At 42.2% G+C, this 20,275-nt stretch overlaps 2 protein-coding genes across 2 annotated transcripts in view; one reads left to right on the forward strand and one right to left on the reverse strand.

The window, feature by feature from the left end:
• LOC113007558 (TSC22 domain family protein 1-like) overlaps window positions 1-9,884 on the forward strand; it is a 39,958-nt gene extending 30,074 nt beyond the window's left edge. The window contains exons 2-3 of the mRNA XM_026144239.2: window positions 6,311-6,362; window positions 8,239-9,884. Of these exons, the coding sequence (XP_026000024.1) occupies window positions 6,311-6,362; window positions 8,239-8,508 (322 nt within the window). The 3' untranslated portion in view covers window positions 8,509-9,884. The remainder of the gene's footprint in view (window positions 1-6,310; window positions 6,363-8,238) is intronic.
• Window positions 9,885-11,556: 1,672 nt separating this feature from the next.
• LOC113008533 (stress-associated endoplasmic reticulum protein family member 2) lies at window positions 11,557-20,029 on the reverse strand. The gene is made up of 4 exons (XM_080290459.1): window positions 19,946-20,029; window positions 17,733-17,799; window positions 15,309-16,962; window positions 11,557-12,016 (listed from the first exon to the last, which is right to left on the reverse strand). The coding sequence occupies exons 1-3, from the start codon at window positions 20,027-20,029 to the stop codon at window positions 16,082-16,084; spliced, it is 1,032 nt and encodes a 343-aa protein (XP_080146585.1). The 3' UTR covers window positions 11,557-12,016; window positions 15,309-16,081.
• Between the last annotated feature and the right edge of the window lie 246 nt (window positions 20,030-20,275).

Here is a 20,275-nt window from a genome sequence, read left to right on the forward strand (position 1 = left end):
CCTTTCTTAATAGAAACAAAGAACACACTCATGCAGACCTCAGCAATGAAAACATCCCTTAAATAGAGTTGGAAAATGGGTACTAATGTCTAATTGAATTTGTGAGGTGCTTCAACCCTGGATTCGTTTTTTTTCTTGGGGGGGGTTGTGGTTTTTTTTTTTTTTTTTTTTGTTCCCCCCCCCAAAAGGTGCAGTGTGGAGTATATAGTTCATTGGAGGGTGTTTGTAGTCGTAAATATGCCGCAGCCTGGTGAGGAGTTACTTGGGGCTTTTACAGAGGGACTAAAGCTTCAGCTGTAAAGGAAAAAAAGGATGATTGCTTTGTTTTTATGTCTGAAAGCTGCAATTGTAATAAAATAAAATTTGATTTGTTGTTTCTATGTTACTTGATACCAGTCAAAAGGTGGGAAAATGTGAACTGCATCTTTGTGCTGGCCAGCAGGGGGCGACTTTTGTGGTTTCTGAACGACTTAAGTTGTGCAGAGTAGGCCTGGGTATCACAAACAAAAATACTGCATGATCTTCACTGGCAACTATTGGAGTATTCTTTGAATTCTGGAGACAATCGATACAAATGTAGTAGTTTGTGGGCAAAAGCTGGTGCTAGCTGGTTAGGATGCCAACTTGCAGTTTTACTAAATTAACTTGGAACAATCACATTTGCAAAACAGTACATGTGTGTCTAATTTGGCCCACAGTCGAGCTCAAGCACCAGGATATTTAGACAAAAATGACTGCACCTCAATGAATATACAACCCAATTACAAAAAAAGATGACTGAATAAAATAGGTCTTGATGAGATTTCGGTAGAACACAGAAAACTATCAAATGTTTAACCTAAGACATTTTATTAGTTGGTTACAAATATTCACTCTGTTTAACTTTGATGGCAGCAACACATTTCAGGAGTTGCCCTGCCTGCATTCCAACTTTTTAACCAATGGAAAAATCATGACGCTAATAAGACACAAAGATGAACTGGGACTGCTGAAAAACGAGAATCCTCTATCAGACAAGAATCGGACAACTTCCTCTGTCCCAGCCTCCGGACTTAACTACGTTTCTGTCAGAAACTCTGGATTTATTTGATAATTTGAGTTAAAACTTTATAACCAGTTTAAAATTTTGTCCTAAAAGGTAAAAAGAAAAGCCCCTCTGTCTTCACTGATGAGGGCTTTAGTTCAGGATTTTATTAGGTTTAAATCACGTGTGGGGAAACTAAGTTACTAAGTTTCAGTAGTGTTTTTGTGCAAGTTGCACCTTGAAAAGCTTGTTCCTAGCTTTTCCTGGAAGTGCATCAAGTTTTTCAGCGTAAACACGTATAGCTCCTACCAAGCCTCAATGTAACTCCATATACGTAGGTCTAATTTGGACCTTATGCGTGGGTGTTACTCCTCAGCAGCCGCTCTTGTACTGGCTATTTGGGGTGTGGATAATTGGCTAAACCCTCTTCCAGTCAATTGACCGGAAGAGATAAGCACTGCTCAGAGCTTCTTATTGAGGTACTTGGCTTTTCAGTAAGTGTTTGACTGAGGACAAGGGTGTGCGAGGCGGGCAAGAGTACAAAAAACAGTTTGTTCATAGTGTTGGTGCTTACTGATGCCCAAATTAGCTTAAGCCACCATTTGTAAAGGTGACTTCTGGTATCCAGCTGGTGCTTTGTTTTTGAATACTTCACCTGAAAACACTAAGATTAGACCCCTCCCATTCTTCAGCCTGCTGTGGTACTTCATACATCAAAATGTAAAAATGCCCAAAATTTCATCATTCCAGTTTTGCAGTTCTGAGATTTTACTGCTTTTTTTGTTTGTAGATTTGGTTTCATTTTTACTCCTGGCTCAGTAAAACATGTAACTTAAATATGATGCTACCAAAGTAATCGGTAACAAAAATAATTAGCTACAGTGTGCAAGTAGATGTAGAGAATTGTCATTATTTTTATCCAGTCTTTCTTAAAAAAATAAATAAATAAAATAAAAAGACAATAGTTGTGCATCATATGGCCCCTTGAGGGTTAAGCTCCACAATCAGTTGTACTCAGTGCCTCAGTTTTCCCGATGGAAAATTATTCTTGGGCGTAATACTGCAGGACAAAGGCACAAGATCACTGACACTTGTGACTATTTGTAAGAATAAGAATACATAGAAATATAAAAAGCAGTTTTATTAAACATAAGGTACACACATACACATAAAAGAAACCAATAAAACTTGAAACGACAGAAGTTCAAAGAAGTTGTAAAGTGTTAACATTAAAATCCAAGTGAATGTTTTACACGTTGCTCTGTTCAGTCTTTAGCTCTTGATTCAGGGTTTTAATTGTAATAATACAGGCATTTATTTTTTTGGGGCCCTGAGTTGAATTCATGGGGATGTTGAGTCCTCTTTGTTTTATACCAGCTTGCTTGCCACAGATTTGTCTTCATAGCTGTCCTGTGCTTGCTGGCAAGTCCGTTTCTCAGCTGTCTGGTTATAATTCGCATTCTGACCTCCTGATGAAACATTAACTCGTTCTGACCACAGAAACTGGACCTTAAGTTTCTTCACACTAGTTTTGTGGCTTGATTGCTGTATGATGTGGACATGGGTGTGATCAGAGGCGTGAATGTCAAGAGTTTGTATAAGAGATTTTAAGGACTTTGCGTGTGTTTGGGGAATGTATGAGAGTGACCTTTTCACCGGGTGTAGGGAGGTATATGGGAGAGGGTGGTGCGCTGTGGGTGTCTGATGTGGAAATGTTTGGAAATGTAGGAGTTGTTTGAGTCTGTTGAACAAAGACTCCCATCTGTAATGTGTGTGAAAAAACTTTTGGGTGTGTAGATTTCAGTCAAATTAGCTGCAGTGACCCACCATGACTGCCTTGAAGACAGACATTTGATAACAGTGTAGAATTAGGTAAGATAAGAGGTCTTTATGTTTACAAATAGTAGCAAAATTTCCACATTATAGCAACCAAAACAGTAAACACAACCAACAACAAAACAAAATTAGTGGAAGTGAAATTAATCATAATGAAAAAAGCTCAGTTGAATAGGATGAAATAAAATAACGTAAGATTACGAATATGTCTCTGAAGTAAAACCTCAAAAAATATGTAGACATGGATCATCTTGCAGTAAGGAGGAGCATCTGCTTTATTTACTTTTGTTTCTGTTTTAACTTTTTTTTTTTTTAACCCAACACAGCCATTGCACATCAGATGTACTTGTATGTATCCCAAAAGTCTGTAATTTTATGTGCTACTGCAGTCAAAACATGAAAAACAACCAATCTGAAAAAGTATAGGTGTACAACTTTATGAAATGGCACTAAAGAACTCCTCACTTTGTTCTATTTCACTAAATTGAAATTACAATAATCCAATAAAGAACTTAATATTTCAAATTCCAACAAATAAATCCAGATATTATGATATGAGGGACTGAGTATTTACACAAACTAAATCAGAATGATATGCATACATGTATACCAGTATAATAAAAGCAAATGAAATGCATCATCCATATGCCCTCAAAACCACAAAACTAATCATGTAAACCACATTTGTCTGACCAGTATTTGCCAGACAAATGTTGATTTCTCTATACATAGTTTCACTGTTTCAGAGAGCAACAGTTTATGGCAGATGAAAAATTGAATATGTTGTCTAATAAGGCTGTTATAGGTGAACATGATCTTTTTCAGAGGGTTCAGAGTTTGTAACGGTTGTTTTACAACAGAGGTATCTGCTCCCCTCACACTGGAAATCCCACTCACTGTGTTCAAAAGGAAAGCCCAGGTCTTTCTGTCATTTTGTTTGTAATATACATAATGGTATATTCTGCGAGAGTCAACACTGTTTTATGCAGAGGACAAACTGCCTCAGTTATGTATCTTTTAAAATCTATTCAATAAGGAGAGACTTGTGGGGTGATGGATTTTTCTGAAATGTGCTTATACAGTGTTTGGCCTGCAAATATTTGAGAAAGAAAATGGTCTGGAAGTGGAGGACCTTTTATTTCTATGTATACCATCTCTGTTCCCATTTGGTAAGACAGTCTTTTTAATGCCAGAGTCCTTTGATAATAATCCTCAAAGTGCAATACATCACAAGGCCGCAAGGGGGCAACATATGTACACGAAATAACACTAAGTGCCCACCTGAAGTATTTTAAATACGTTCATTTCTGTGTAACCTAAAATAAAAGCTAAGCTGTTCTTTTGATTATGTTCTGTTAGTGCAGATTACATGGACCAAGTTGACTTTCATCTGAAGTTTCAGTGTTCAGTTTTATTTGTAGCATCAATTCGCAACAGCACACTGTGACCCTACAGAATTGGAGATACCCCCAGCAACAGTAGGGAGGAAGATCTTCCTTTTTACAGAAAGAAACCTCGAGCACAACCAGATTCATGGAGGAGCAGACTTCAGCTGTTCTGTGTGGGGTTGGCATGTTCTCCAAAGATATGAATGTTATAGATTATTTAGAGGATCTAAGTTACCCACAGGCACCACAACACATGTGAAAATTAATTTAAGTAATAAACTAAATGTTACCGTTAAGTTTGACCCCCTTGGATGAAAGTCTTTCTTACTGTGGAGACTACAGCAGCAGCAGCTGATACATTCCCTGTCCGTCAACCTTGTGCGTCTTGTCTAAATAATTTATCGTCTTATCTGTCCCTGAGCCATTTCTCCGTATTATAAGCTCTTTCTCATAATGGACACTGGCCCTCATGGGTGCCAATGAAATAATGCCTTAGTTTGGACGAGAGCGTGGCTAGGACCAGTAGTGCAAAGCAACTTAGTACATTTACATGGAGCACAGTTGTGATCATTTATAAGTATTTAAGTTATGCTCATTCCCTTTCTGCTCCACCATATTAAGTTTTGTAGTTTGCACTCCATATTGTTACAATCTTCAGTTACTTGTTATTTAGGAAGATTTTTTACAAACGTTATTTTGGTGTTTTAATTTTTGGTCCATGCAAAAAGTTGCATTGCTCCTAAAGGATAGAGCCTTTATTATTCTCTGGTGCAGAAAGCTGTTCTACTACTTTGAAGCCCACTGTTTGGGGCGCGTGCAATAGTAATGTGGAGGTCACAAATGACTGGCAGGTGTGCAGATGTCAGCATAGATCTTCGTGCTCACCATTTTGAGGAAAAATGTGCATTCACTGAGTGGTTGGCAAGCGGTTGCTTGTTGTTTTTAGGTTGGTCAGGTTGTGCCAAAACAAAAAATCTCCAAGCTGCTGCGATTGCCGGTCATTTGCAAGGAAGATTTCCTGCAAATGCTCGCCAAATACATGTACAACGTTTACCTTCATGTCAATGTTGAGCCTCACCACTGTAAGAATGTTTGAAGAGGCATTCAGGGAATTCAAATTCTTTTCCCTCTAGCGACGGGTAGATGCCAGGGGATTGCCAGCTAGTGTCTAGGCCTGTGAGTACAGATAAAGATATGGCCATCCAGCAATGATTTAAAATGATTAAATTCAATAATATATGATTATGGGGGGGAGCTGTTTTTCGGATATTCCCCCTTTGTGCTGCTGGACTATGATTTTATGCCGAAACCAGTCGGCAGAGCTGCAGGTGTGGGCGTTCCCTGCATATATTACGCAAACAGACTCAGCCTCCACCAATCGGAGGTCTGTCTCTTTCTGCGCGTGTGTGGATAAATCATCCAGCCTCGTCCTTAGCTGCAGATCTGTGTGTACGCGCGTCGCTGTGATGAACTGACCTTGGCTTACATCCGTACCGCTGCAGTCAGTGCGCGAGCTTTACCGGAGAGAGGACCAATACCAACAAAAGGAAAGGGGGAAAACACACAGGGAAAGAAGCGCGTGGATGTGCCACGCAGATCCTGTAAATCATGAACAGCATGAATGCTCCGTGCTACACCATGGCTATGGATCTAGGCGTGTGCCAGCTGAGGAATTTTTCCATATCGTTCCTGTCGTCGCTGTTGAGCGCGGAGAGCTCGCACGTCCAGCTCGATAATAGGTGAATGCTCCGTCAGCTGCTTCACCTGCAGCGCTGTGCCTTTTCCTCATGACTGTGTAGCATCCAGCTTAGATGACTGTAAATGCTCACTGTGAGGGGAAAAAAGAGCATAAAAAATTCCTGCTTTTATAGAAAATTCCTGATGTTTCTAGTAGCGACCTACATTTCTATAGAGGGAGCTCCTCAGGCTCTGCGGTTCGCTTTCCTCTATTCTCTGCATTTCTCTCCATCCATCTTATTTGCTGCTTTTCTCCCCCTCCCCCCCTCCCCCCATTGCAGCACAGTTTGGCTTAAAATGGATTTATTTCTCTTTTCTCTTGCAGTTCATCCGGAGCCAGCGTTGTGGCCATAGACAACAAGATAGAGCAAGCGATGGTGAGTTTTTCCTTTAATTTGTTGTCTTCGAATTGCTATAAGATGTCTTAATAGGGTATTCCTTAAAAGTATTTTACTTTAAATCACCTATATCTGGAACTTCGTCATCCCAGTGTACTTAAGTGTTTATTTGAATTTCTGGCAAACAAAACGTTAACGAATTGTGAAATAAAACCGCTAATACGTGGAGAATAGTGCAATAGTGTGAGACTTCAGAACTGACGAGTGACCGGACGTAAAGGTGAAAGTAGTTTAGCTAACTCAAAACGAACCGCTGGTTCCAAGTTGAAAGAACATCCCGATTATTACAAATATAAAATAAATATAAAATTATAAGCACAACAGCCGATCAAAAAATAATCAAAGTTTTAAAAAGATCTAGCGCTTTATTTCCAGAAAAATCTAAAGTCTCTGTTGTCTCTGCTGTCAGCTCTTGTTGCTAGGCAAACTGGAAGGCTTGCAGCCTGGGTATAAATATCTCGGGCTCTGATTGGCTAGCACTTAAACGTGGGCCGGCTTGCTGACGTAGCACCTTGGGAATATTCCCTCTCACGCTTCTCCTTTCATCATCATCTATTATATTATCCCAGATTAGATTACATAGAGACTCGCTTCTAAAGATCTCTTTCCACTTACTCCTTCATGAACTGTTAGTTTAATGTTTTAGGTAACTATCATTTTGTTGTTGTTTTGTTGTTATAGTAGTTTATTTTTATTTCTCTCTCTCGAAACATTCGTTTTTTCATAAAATAGTTCAGTATAATGAAGGCTGGCAGTGCTTTTCCATGAAAAGATAACACACAGCTTCAATTTAGGGATACTTTCAGCTTGAATGAAAGTTCCTGACTTTTTCCAAATAAAATAGGTCAGCTTTAAATGTTTGTTTTCCCAGATCATTAAAACTATGATCAACAGTATTTTCAGTGTACAGTCCCATGATGCACAAATAGTCACACCTTAAGGCCATCAGCATCTGGTCCAGGTGAAGACATAAGACAGGTAGCTTTTTCTTTTGCTGGTGTTTGCAATTGAAAATTAGCTGGATCCTTAAAGACTAGTTAGATTTTAATAAATGTCCCTTAATGTTAAGAACAGTTGATTTATGGAAATCAGAAAGCAACTGAAGAGGATAATAAATTAAGTCTGATCCAGAATGTTACTTTCTAATTAGTCACAACAACATTGATAAAATTAAAAGGAAATTTTAAATAAATAATTCAACTCAAAAGTGTTAGTAGTTTTGTATAAGGCAATAGCTGTGTCACATTTCCTTCCGTAAATTCGTCTCCCTGAGGAGATCAAGCCTTAGGAGTAACCTCAAAGCGCTTTGTATTGTAAGGTAGAGACCTTCCAGTGATATAGAGAAAACATCAACAATCAGACGACCCCCACTCCCACCCCACCCCCGTGAGCAAGCACTTGCTGACAGTAGGAAGGAAAAATTCCATATTAATTAATTTAAAGTTAGCATAATGTGTCGTCAACAACTTGATTCAATGTCATTTCACTCCTGACTTCAATGTGTGCAAAGCAGCAAAAGAAGGTACTCAGTGTGTAACGGGACTGAATAACATTATCCTGTGAGTCTTGTCCAGTCTCTTCCTTACAGTGAGGATTACAGCTTATTTAGTAAACATTGGCATTGTAATAGCGCTGTGTTTCAAATTGGTGCATATCTATTAAATGTAAAAATGTGCAATTTCCATTTGGTTTAACAGATGCTACCTGTTATTTTATCCTTCTCCTTATCAACCTCATCCTTAAATTTAAATTCACATCAAACGGTTACAATTATGATTTTTGCCTAAAGGCACAACCTAATTTACCTGATGTTTGTGGATTCCTGTCGTAAACCTCTACCTCCTGTCTTTTTCAGGACCTGGTGAAGAGTCACCTCATGTACGCCGTGCGTGAGGAGGTGGAGGTGCTGAAGGAGCAGATCAAGGAGCTGATCGAGCGTAACTCCCAGCTAGAGCAGGAGAACACGCTGTTGAAGACGCTGGCGAGCCCCGAACAGATGGCCCAGTTCCAGGCCCAGGTTCAGACCGGCTCGCCACCTACCCCTCAAATGGCCGCCACGCCGGGACCCGCAAGCGCCACCACCCTCTCCCAGTCTGCAACACACAGCTCCGGCCCCTCGGCGTAGCCTGGCCCAGGTGGAGAACTTGACTTTTTTGTTTGTTTGTTTGTTTGTTTGTTTGTTTGTGTTGTTTGAGCTCTGGCACAGCCGCCGAGCCAAACTTTGCCTTCAACCGCAGGAGGCTACGCCGTTAAGATGAGAATTTGCACATTTTATCTCAGAAGGATGCAGACAGAGGGACGAGCGGGGGCTGCGCTCGGAGGCGCGGGGGGAGGGCGACAATCTTGAGATGCTGTACATGAAGTTGTTTTGAACATTTGCCAAAAAAGTCCCCCTCTTTTCATCAACTAGAATGTCTTACAGAGGAACAGCTCATCAGTGGAAACAATGCTTAGATTTAAATAGAAGAAAGAAAAAAAATCACTGTGCCTGAGTGATGTCGACTACACCAGTGGGTGGAGCAGCAGGATTGATAGTTTCCTGTTTTGCAGAATGATGTAAATAAAAAAAGTTTCCAGGTTGACGGACTCAAGAGGAAGACACCTTCTCCAAATGAAGAATGTGAGCAATCATCACAGACTCCCCCCATCTGGAATGGGGGAGTTTGGGGTGGGAGGGGAGGTTCTTTACAGCAGCATTGATGATGATGGTATGATCTTTTAGCTGTGGGTTGATGGGATGAACAAACCGTGGTTTCTTATGGAGATGATGATATTCTATTTTCAGTATTTCAACCTCCTCGTTTTTGCCCTCGAAGCTCCTCATTGCAGTTTTCTCAGCCCTGCAGTGGCATGTAATTTAAACCTTATCAGACAGGGTTGAGACTTCTTTTGGGCTAAGCTGCATTTTTTTCCCCTTTTTGTTTTCCTAAAAGATTCGAGAGGGCAGAGGATGATGTATATTTCTGTATAGTGTAAGTATCATGTAAAATAGAGAGGAGGTGGTGGTGAAGATAAACAACAGATGCTATCTAGGTCACACAGATTGATGCAGATGAGTCTTGCCCAGCCTGTGTCATCTATTTTTAATGCTGTATTTTCAGGACTGTGGATGGACGAGGAGTTTAGGATATTTAACTGACAACAAGCAGCCCGACTGTGTTGTCCATAACCCTTACTGCAACATTAACTCTTGACTGTAAAACCATTTCCACTTGGTTCTCTTTTTCTTTCTGGAGTATTGCACTCTTTATTTTATTTTATTTTTTTTGACAGTGAAATACTTTTGGATGAACAATATCTTAAAGTTCAATTTAAAAAAAAAAAAAAAAAAAAAAAAAATACAAACTCTAGAGATGTTCTTTTTCATTCTGTGTATCAGTTGTATGCTCATGTTCTGTGCATGTTTCCGCAATGACCGGATGAGATATTGTAACATACATACCACAATTGCACTTGACAGCTGCACTTCACAACTTTCAATAAACATGGTTAAGGAAGAAATGACTCCTTTTTTTCTCCTCCCCTCCCCAGTTTTCCTGTCCAATTACTGCGCTCATGAATGAAAAGAGTGACCACATTTGGACAAGAGTGGAGCATTAACTAAAATAAAACGCATGATTTTGTGAACTTGAAATAAACTAACTAGAGGAAATCGCTTTAATTTTGGGATTAATTTGGTAAAATGTTTCTGTGATGAGACTGAAAGACAAGAGGTTGACACTCTGGATGTCTACTTGGTTAACTTAAAACTTGCCTCTGACGTATCCCCTCCATATAGTAACCATGAAAAAGACAAAGCAACTGAAATTGCATTAAATTAAAAAGAAAAAGTCAAATGAAAGAGGTTAGGTTGGTATCCCTGTTTGCAGCTACAGCTGAAAAAACCTGGGAACTAGTCTAATGTTAAACTCTGACAACCACTGGACAATTAGTGCAACTCAACTCTTTGCAGTAAGGGAGTTGACTCAACTGGTTGGCAGCTGTGTGTGTGTGTATGTGTATATATATATATATATTTTTTTTTCTTTTTAAAGAAGGTTGGAGCGTGACCACTGCATCAATATTAGTTTAACATCTGAAATTCTGACTGGACTCAAGGAGTTTATATAAATTTCTGTGTATGTATATGGAGACAGAAGTGATTTTCACTTCACATTTAATCACAGCTATTATCACAGATTGCTCATAACTGTCCACTTGTCCCTGTTCAATCGCAAGCTGATGGCAGACAGAGCCCATCTTTACACAACAAAGTCGTTTTGAAACAAGTAGTTGTACACCAGGTGCCCGTCTCCAACTGTTACAAAATGAATGAGACCGCTGCACATTGTGACTGTAGCATTAGTTAGAGAGGCCATTACAATCTCTAAGATCTCCAATATCCAGGTGGATGACTTATAAAATAAACTCACCTTCCTCAGTTGCTGTGGAGGGAAAACTATCCAAAGAGGCCAGACCTCCCATGGCTTGCTTTCTTTATATGAAACTGCCTCCTACGAGCAATTACATATAACCACAATGGGCTCTGCATGTATTTAAGAGTCAGGGAATTTTACAGACTCCATTAAAGTGACGCTAAAAAAAACCAAACCTAAACAAATGCATTTAAGCTCCAGAAAATAAAAACAAAAATAAATATATAATTTGGATAACTTGCAGATGTAATTAAATTCAGTGTTTACATATCAAATAATGTTATCTTAGCAGACAGTCATATTACAAACACAGTTTGTAATATGACTTTAAAAAGTCATATTACAAACTGTGTTACTGCTCTGTAACACGTAACAGTTAAACAAGGTGATATTCACACTGGTTTAATGCACTGGGATCTCATTTGTTCCCTTTAGGTGGCTGAACTGAACCTTAAATATAGAAAGCAGTGTTTTTGTTTGTCATTCTCAAACTTCTAAATCACCCCCTGATCCCTCTCATTACTGAAAATACCCACCATCTCTGTTTAGAGGGAAACCATATTTAAACTGGAAATGCAAGATTATGTACACAAAGTTCTGATAGCTACTTTACAAATGAGCTGTATGCGTACCCCGGGTGACATTTAAAGCATTTAGCTGCATCCTGCTGCCACCTACAACATGAAACCTCTGACGGGTGGAGTGAGTATCGTGCTCTGGTAAAACAGAGTCTACGACAGCAGAATTAAACGTGGACGTTTTCTAAATGCTCAACATTTATTTGAAAAAACATTCTTCATAGACTGACAGTGAATTATACAAGTATGGCACATTGTTAGCAGGAATCACTGGTCGCACAGTCACACACCACCTCTCTCTCTCTCTCTCTCACACACACACACACACACACACACACAAAATGAATCACGATCTCCAGCCGGTGTGGTCTCAGACTGTCCATAGAAAAGCTGTCAGTACCACAGACTGCAATACTGTAAACGCTGATCAGGGGCAGGGTGGTGTCTTTAGGGTCAGCTTCAGGGGGACGCTTCTCTCCCTCTCTCTCCAAGGAGTGGCATTCATCTCTGGACCTCTGGAGGGTGCACAGGTGAGGCGCTATGAGGGCATGAGGAGGGTTTGGGGGGTAGAGGGCAGGGGTCCAGAGTCTTCTCCTTCATCACATCCCCATACGGATGCTCTGGATGATCTGAAATATGGCTGAGAGCACACAGGGAAACACGACGTCAAAGCCTTGACAGGAAGGAAAACAGCGTGGTAAACAGCCATGACATCATTTCTCATCTGGATTCTCTATCCCGTTCCTGGGTCCAATTTCCCGCTCCAATCAGCAGCTTTTTTTTTTTTTTTTTTAAAAGTCCTGTCAACTCTGTGATACTTTTTAAAACTGCAGCAGATGTGTGTCCCTGTAATGTGGCGTCAGTTTGTGGGTCGCTCACTGAAACACACTGAAAATCTCATTGTCCATCCATCCATATTCATGGATGGCCAGCCACCCTTCGGAGGAAGCTCATTTCTGCCGCTTGTATCCGCAATCTCGTTCTTTCGGTCACTACCCACAGCTCGTGGCCATAGGTGAGGGTAGGGACGTAGATCGACCGGTAAATTGAGAGCTTCGCTTTTACACTCAGCTCCCTCTTCACCACGACGGACCAGTGCAGCGTCTGCATTACTGCAGCTGCAGCCCCAATCCGTCTGTCGATCTCCGGCTCCCTTCTCCCATCACTCGCGAACAAGACCCCGAGATACTTGAACTCCTCCACTTGGGGCAGGAACTCATACCCGACCCGGAGTGGGCACTCCACCCTTTTCCGGCTGAGAATCATGGCCTCAGATTTGGAGGTGCTGATCCTCATTCCCGCTGCTTCACACTCGGCTGCGAACCGTTCCAGTGCGACCTGGAGGCCCTCACCCGATGAAGCCAACAGAACCACATCATCCGCAAAAATCAGAGATGAGATTCTGAGGCCACCAAAGCGAAAGCCCTCCGCCACTTGGCTGCGCCTAGAAATCCTGTCCATAAAAATTATGAACAGAACCGGAGACAAAGGGCAGCCCTGGCGGAGCCCATCACCCACCGGGAACGAGTCCGACTTATTGCCGGCAATGCGAACCAAGCTCTTGCAACGGTTGTATAGGGATCGAATGGCCCATAGCAATGGGCCAGACACCCCATACTCCTGCAACACCTCCCACAGGACACCCCGAGGGACACGGTCGAATGCCTTCTCCAAGTCCACAAAACACATGTAGACTGGTTGGGCAAACTCCCATGCACCCTCAAGTATCCTGGAGAGGATAAAGAGCTGGTCCAGTGTTCCGCGACCAGGATGAAAACCGCATTGTTCCTCCTGTATCCGAGGTTTGACTAGCGGACGAACTCTCCTTTCCAGCACCCTGGCATAGACTTTCCCAGGGAGGCTGAGGAGTGTGATCCCCCTGTAGTTGGAACACACCCTCCGGTCCCCCTTCTTAAAGATGGGGACCACCACCCCGGTCTGCCAGTCCACAGGTACTGCCCCTGATCTCCACGCAACATTGCAGAGGCGTGTCAACCAGGACAGCCCTACAACGTCCAGAGACTTCAGGAACTCGGGGCGGACCTCATCAACACCAGGGGCTCTGCCACCAAGGAGTTGTTTAACTGCCTCAGTGACCTCGCCCCCGGAAATTGGCGGGTCATTCCCCTCATCCTCAGACTCTGCTTCCTCCTCGGAAGACGTGTCAGTGGGATTAAGGAGGTCATCGAAGTATTCCTTCTACCGCCTGACAATTTTCTCAGTCGACGTCAGCAGCGCTCCGCCAGCACTATAACACAGTGCAGGTAGAGCACCGCTTTCCCCTCCTGAGACGCCTGACGGTTTGCCAGAATCTCTTCGAGGCAGTCCGAAAGTCTTTTTCCATGGCCTCTCCGAACTCCTCCCACACCCGAGTTTTTGCTTCAGCCACTGCCCGAGCCGCATTCCGCTTGGCCTGTCGATACCTGTCGGCTGCCTCCGGAGTCCCACAGGCTAACCAAGCCCGATAGGACTCCTTCTTCAGCCTGGTGGCTCCCTTCACCTCTGGTGTCCACCATTTGGTTCGGGGATTACCACCACGGCAGGCACCAACCACCTTGCGGCCGCAGCTCAATGCAGCAGCTTCGGCAATGGAGACGCTGAACATGGTCCATTCGGACTCAATGTCCCCAGTCTCCCTCGGAATGCTGTTGAAGCTCTGCCGGAGGTGTGCGTTGAAGATCTCGCGGACTGGGGCCTCTGCTAGACGTTCCCAGCACACCCTCACTACGCGTTTAGGTGCACCAGGTCTGTCCAGCGTCCTCACCCGCCACCTGATCGAACTCACCACCAGGTGGTGATCAGTTGACAGCTCAGCCCCTCTCTTTACCCGAGTGTCCAGATCATATGGTCGCAGGTCTGGTGATACGATTACAAAATCGATCATCGACCTACGGCCTAGAGCGTCCTGGTGGAAAAAAAAAACATTCTTGGCAAAAGCGAAAAGCAAAAGCGAAAGAATTTGCCAAGAATGAAGAAATGTATTTCTATGATCTTACTCCACGGCCACGTTCATACATGTGAAAGTCTCCATCTCATCGTTTTGAATTGAATTCTAATGAGCATTTAAAAGACGTTTTTAAGTTCGTGACTTTTCCAAAATTTTTCATCGTTACTGTAACGACAGAAGTATTTAGGGCTTAATCATACTCAAGTGGTAGCACAAATGCTTTACCATCAAAATATACACAAAGTACTTAAAATACACAGTTATTAGATTTACATTTTAACCCCTGATCCCATCCATGCTGTCCTCTAAGCAATTTGTAAGACTTCTGGTCAAGCTGTCATGCGGCACAGCTACATGACGCAAGCTCCAATGACGTGACGTGAAGGTCATGCAAATCGATAGGCCGTTTCAGCTTTGGAGAAAAATTTACTACACCCTGGGTTTGAAAAAAATGTCTGGGATTCTCCCGTAGACCGAATTATCTTCTGATGCCACCGTCATCTGAAATGGAGGAGGAGCTTAATACGGGTCAACCTCTCTTTTACTAAAAACAGACAAGTAACACGATGTGAGACTTCACACTTCACAGCACTCTAGTCTTAAAGCATCAATAGACACGCTACACTCCCCTGTGAACACAGCCCTGCTCCAATGAGGCTGATTAAATGTGAGTGCTTAATAAATCTACTGGATTGGGGATGTGGAGCGACAGTGGTCAACTGCATAATTAATTAACATTTGATTTGAGTGAGCCTTTAAACATGAAATAAGCCTTATCTGTGTATATAAAACACTTAATTTAACACAGTTACTGAAGGTCCAGTCATCTGAGTGAGATAATCAAAGCATTAAAGAGCTGCTGGGTATTGAACACAGACTGATACATCACATCAGTCTGACTTTAGGTCCTAAAATCCAGCATCACTGACCAGTTGAAACCACTTTCTTCTGTAGATATTTTAAAAAAAAAAGAAAACGTCCGTACCTGATCCACACACAACAAACACAAAGAGGGCGAGCAGCCAGGGACCCACAGGATACTTCTCTTCTTGTGGCCGCTGTGGAGGAGAAACACACATCATGTACGTCAGCAAAAATGTGCTGCCGAGCAAACACAGAGGCTTCCCTGCTCCTTGTCCAACTTCAACAACTGTTTTTGCAGGGATAAACCTCAGAGTCTAATTATACACTGAAAGGTGCAGGGTCAGCACTTCTCTCTCCCTCTTTACACGGTGGCTCATCAGTCAAAGGTTTAGAGAGCAGCCGTGATGAGCTCAAATTCAAATTCAAATTTTATTTGTCACGTACACAGTCATACACAGTACGATATGTAGTGAAATGCTTGGACAACTACTCGTGACCTAAAGAAAACAAAAAAGGAAAAGGCTATGAATAAGATAGGAAATAAATATGCAAAATTAAAAAGGGTAAATTTAACTAGGAAGGAATAAAATATAAATTAAGGTTAAAAATGAAATAACTGTACAACACAAATTAGAATGAAGGGTAAATTTAACTGGGAAGAATAAGATAAAATATATAAATTAAAGTTGAAAATAAAATAACTGTACAACAAAATACACAATACACAATATAGAACTATATAAGAATGTATGAAGAAATCTAAATCTAAATAAATATATACACAATAACAGCAGCTGTACAAGTATTAACTGGAAATGAAGAATATAGCGACCAGTGTTGTGCAAAAACAATGTCCAGAAAGTCCAGTGTGTGTGTAAGAATCATATGTGTGGGTCAGTACTGTGTGGTGGTGTGATTGAGAGACCGTATCGCCTGCGGGAAGAAGCTCCTCCTCAGTCTCTCTGTGTTGGTCTTCAGGGAGCGGAATCGCTTTCCTGACCTCAACAGAGAGAACAGTCTGTTGTTGGGATGGCTGAGGTCCTTCACGATCTTCCTGGCCTTGGTCCAGCACCGCCTGCTGTAGATTGAGTGCAGGTCAGGGAGCTCGGAGCGGATGGTGCGCTCAGCTGACCGCACAACCCTCTGTAGAGCTCGTCTGTCCTGCATGGTGCTGTTCCCGAACCAGGTTAAGATGTTTCCCGCCAGGATGCTCTCTATGGTGCACGAGTAAAAGTTCCTGAGCACCTTGGAGGGCAGTTGGAAGTCTCTCAAGCGTCTGAGGTGGTAGAGACGCTGTCGGGCCTTTTTCACCACGGTGTTGATGTGACAGGACCATGACAGGTCCTGCGTGATGTGAACTCCGAGGTATTTGAAGCTGTCCACTCTCTCCACTGGGCACTCGTTGATGACGGGGGTCTGGTAGTTCCTCTCCTGCTTAGTGCTGAAGTCCACTATCAGCTCCTTTGTCTTACTGACGTTTAGAAGGAGGTTGTTCCTCTGGCACCAGTTCTCCAGATTCCTAATCTCCTTCAGGTAGGCCGTCTCGTTGTTATCAGAGATCAGGCCCACCACGACGGTGTCGTCAGCAAACTTGATGATGGTGGTGGAGCTGGTAGTGGCCACACAGTCATATGTGTACAAAGAGTACAGCAGGGGGCTCAGAACACACCCCTGGGGGGCTCCAGTGCTGAGAGTGGTGGAGGCTGAGACATGTCCACATCTGGTTGGATGTGTTAAACCTGGACCACATGCAGCTTGATTTGATCTCAAGTGGGCTCAACCTGAAAAAGTTTTGCCAGTAACTTAAAGAAGGGAGAGAATTTGTATGTTTACATCTAAAAATATTTCACTTTAACTTTAAAAAAAAAACAAAGAAAAATATTATTCCTTTCCAAATTATTCTCTTATTTAATGAGACATTCACTCTATTATTATTAATATAATAACATGTACATATCTTATCAGACACCAGCAACCAGCTCAAGGATTTAGCAGCAGAAACCCTGATAATCACAACCAAAGCATTCAGAGGAGCATCTATGAACCCATGACACATTGAGCCTTGAAGCAGATGGGCTACAGCAGCAGAAGACCACACTGGGTGAAACTCCTGTCAGCTAAGAACAAGAATCATTGGAAGATTAGAGAAACGTGGCCTGGTCTATGAAACTCAATTTCTGCTGCAATATATAGATGGTAGGATCCAAATTTGGTGTAAATAATATGGCAGTATGATTCCATCCTGACTTTCATCAACAGTTCTTGCAACACCTTCCTAATAAATTGGCCAGTGTGTCTGGCGTCACAGTGGGAAAAGACAAAACCTGCTCGTCTTTAGCTCATCTTGGTCTAGAAATGCTTCCACTCCCTGTGTAATACCATGGGGATCACCAGAGAAGGATTATCACAGAGCTTTATTGGAAAACTAGAGCAAATGAGCAAATTTGACATTCTGCATTACATGTCTGCTGTTGGGATGTCAAACGTGTGAGGAGGAGGAGGATATGTGAAGAAAACTAATGTTGACATCACTGAATAGAGTTACCGAGACTAACAGAAATGAAAAGAGAAAACTTGTGGAGAAGACAACCCTCCATGATCCCTTTACTGACCTTGAGAACAGATACTAAAGTTAATAAATGTTTAAATCCACAGTAGTGGAAAAGAGTGCAGATAAAAATGAAAATGTGAAGGACGTATTAAAGATATTTTAAAATGTTCCACAGTCATTAAAAGTAATTAATAGTAACTAATAAGACTCATAAGCGCCATCTAACATCTATTTTCACTTTTTTAATTCAGTGTTTTTTTTGGTTTTGCTTTGTGATATCAGCTTGCCATTCAACTGCACTGACCTCAGTGAAAGGTGGGAGCAGGTGAGACAAACATGTTGAGTAGCAGGGATGTCAAAAGGGCAAAGACTCCTGTTCAGCTCACCTATTTTGGCATTAACTGTATTTTCTTAGATTTTACAGCTTTTGCTACATTCATACTACACCACATTCATTGATTCAAAAACAATTAAATGAGAGAAAAGCTCCAGTTGGTTCTTTTTTGTCTTTTTTGGGGGGAACTTCACAAAAATCTTCTGGGCAACGAGCCACCACAAACTTTTCTGCAATTTTTTTTGCAAATGTCTTTCTTAAAATTTTAGCCCAAATGGTTGTGATGCTGTAGTAAGTGAAAGAAACCAATGTTTTCTAGCATGTAGAAATTGCACGGTTTTTTCAATTCAACTCAACTTTATTTACATAGCGCCAAATCACAAAAACAGTTGCCTCAAGGCACTTCATATTGTAAGATAACCATTCTACAATAGTGGACTTGGCGACAGTGGGGAGGAAAACCTCCCTTTTAACAGGAAGAACCCTCCAGCAGGATCAGGCTCAGTGAGGGGCTGGTTGGGGGTTAGGGGAGGCAGGAAAAATGTAGAGTGCTGTACAGTGGTCCTTCGTTTATCGCGGGAGTTACGTTATAACAAATAACCCGTGATAGGTGAAATTCATGAAGTAAGGAAAGTTTTAAAGTCTGTCTCCTGAATCCAAACTGGGAGCTGGTTACATAGGGGTGTCAACACAAGGCCCAGGAGCCAAAACTGGCCTGGCGAAGACGCCAAACAATGTGAAGGAGGTCCTAAATAAAGTTAAAAGTCCAAAATGTAAGTTTTACAAGTCTTATTTTTGTTTTTTTAAACAATTGGTCCACAGTAAAACAAACAACAAAAATTTCCAAAAAATTACCAAATAAATCTGATAAATAAATCGTACGTTCTTTTATTTACCAAAAAGCCTTTTATCATTTGTTTTGTTTCATTAGGGGGTGGCTGTAGCTCAGGTGGCAGAGCAGGTCAGCCACTAATCAGAAGGTCGGTGGTTCGATCCCAGGCTGCCTCCTGGCTGCATGCCAAATATCCTTGGGCAAGATACTAACCCCATGTTTGCCTACTGGTGGTGGTCAGAGGGCCCGGTGGCGCCAGTGTCCGGCAGCCTCGCCTCTGTCAGTGCGCCCCAGGGCAGCTGTGGCTACAATGTAGCTTGCCATCGCCAGTGTGTGAATGTGTGTGTGAATGGGTGAATGACTGAATGTAGTGTGAAGCGCTTTGGGGTCCTTAGGGACTAGAAAAGCGCTATACAAATGCAGGCCATTTACCATTACTTTTAATCATTTTTGTATTTTTAAAAAAATATATTTATTTCTAACAAGTCTTTTCTGTTACTTTATGATAGCTCAGTAATTAATGTGTAGTTAAACTTCTTCACCATGACAGAAAGTTTCACCGGTCACTTAGGATCAAAGTGGACTGTATGTGGCCCACAATGTAGAGTAAAATAAAGTGATGGGTTTATTGGGGTTTATTTTCCTTTTCCTTGATGACAACCAATTATTTGTTTTTAAATCAATGCATTTCAGACGTGCTCTCACGTTTACCGCTGATTTTATGTCAGAATTAACGGGTTTCGGCAATTTTCCTGCCCTAACTGCAGCCTCTTCACCCGGACAGCAACATGCAGTGTGCGGCGGTCACGAGCGGAGTGAATCCAGTCTGAATAAATTACACCCCGATCCGCTCCGTGTGAAATAAAACACACCGCACATATCACGCTGAAGCTCCCAAGTCGCTCAGCACCCTGACACCTTTAACTGACAGCTGGCACCATCAGCACTACCATCACCGCTGCGCTCACGCCGGGCTGAACGTCACCTCTCTGGGCTAACGTGTCAGGTTGGCGTCGCTCTGCGTGTCCGTTAGCGGCTCACCAGCGTCTTGGCTACGTTTCCTCTTTGAGTGATGTTCTTGCTGTGCTTCTCGTTGGCCATGCGGATCCTCTGTTTGGCCACCATCTTCACCGGGATACGCCAGTCTGTTTTTAGCCTGTTGTTTTCTGATGCTGCAGGTTGACGACAGCAGCAGCAGCGGCGCCTGCGTCAAGTCACCAAAAGTCCGTGAAGAAGAAACCGGAACCGAAGTGTGATAGCGTTCAAAATACGAGCACGAAGCTATTATAACAAGTTTTTATGCTCTATTCTATGGTATTCGAAGTTCAGAAATCCAACACGTGACTATCTATATATGCTTACTGTACGTTT

Source organism: Astatotilapia calliptera, chromosome 16 (genome assembly GCF_964374335.1).
Source record: "Astatotilapia calliptera chromosome 16, fAstCal68.1, whole genome shotgun sequence".
Lineage (NCBI taxonomy): Eukaryota > Metazoa > Chordata > Actinopteri > Cichliformes > Cichlidae > Astatotilapia > Astatotilapia calliptera.

What these genes read in the sequence shown, in the direction of transcription:
- LOC113008533 (XM_080290459.1), bottom strand. Translation starts at nt 20,029, where the DNA reads ATGGTGGCCAAACAGAGGATCCGCATGGCCAACGAGAAGCACAGCAAG. An exon ending in GAAACGTAGCCAAGACGCTG is followed by an intron (nt 17,800 to 19,945) that starts GTGAGCCGCTAA and finishes TCTGTTCTCAAG; the next exon opens with GTCAGTAAAGGGATCATGGA. An exon ending in TTTCATTTCTGTTAGTCTCG is followed by an intron (nt 16,963 to 17,732) that starts GTAACTCTATTC and finishes TTTCAGGTTGAG; the next exon opens with CCCACTTGAGATCAAATCAA.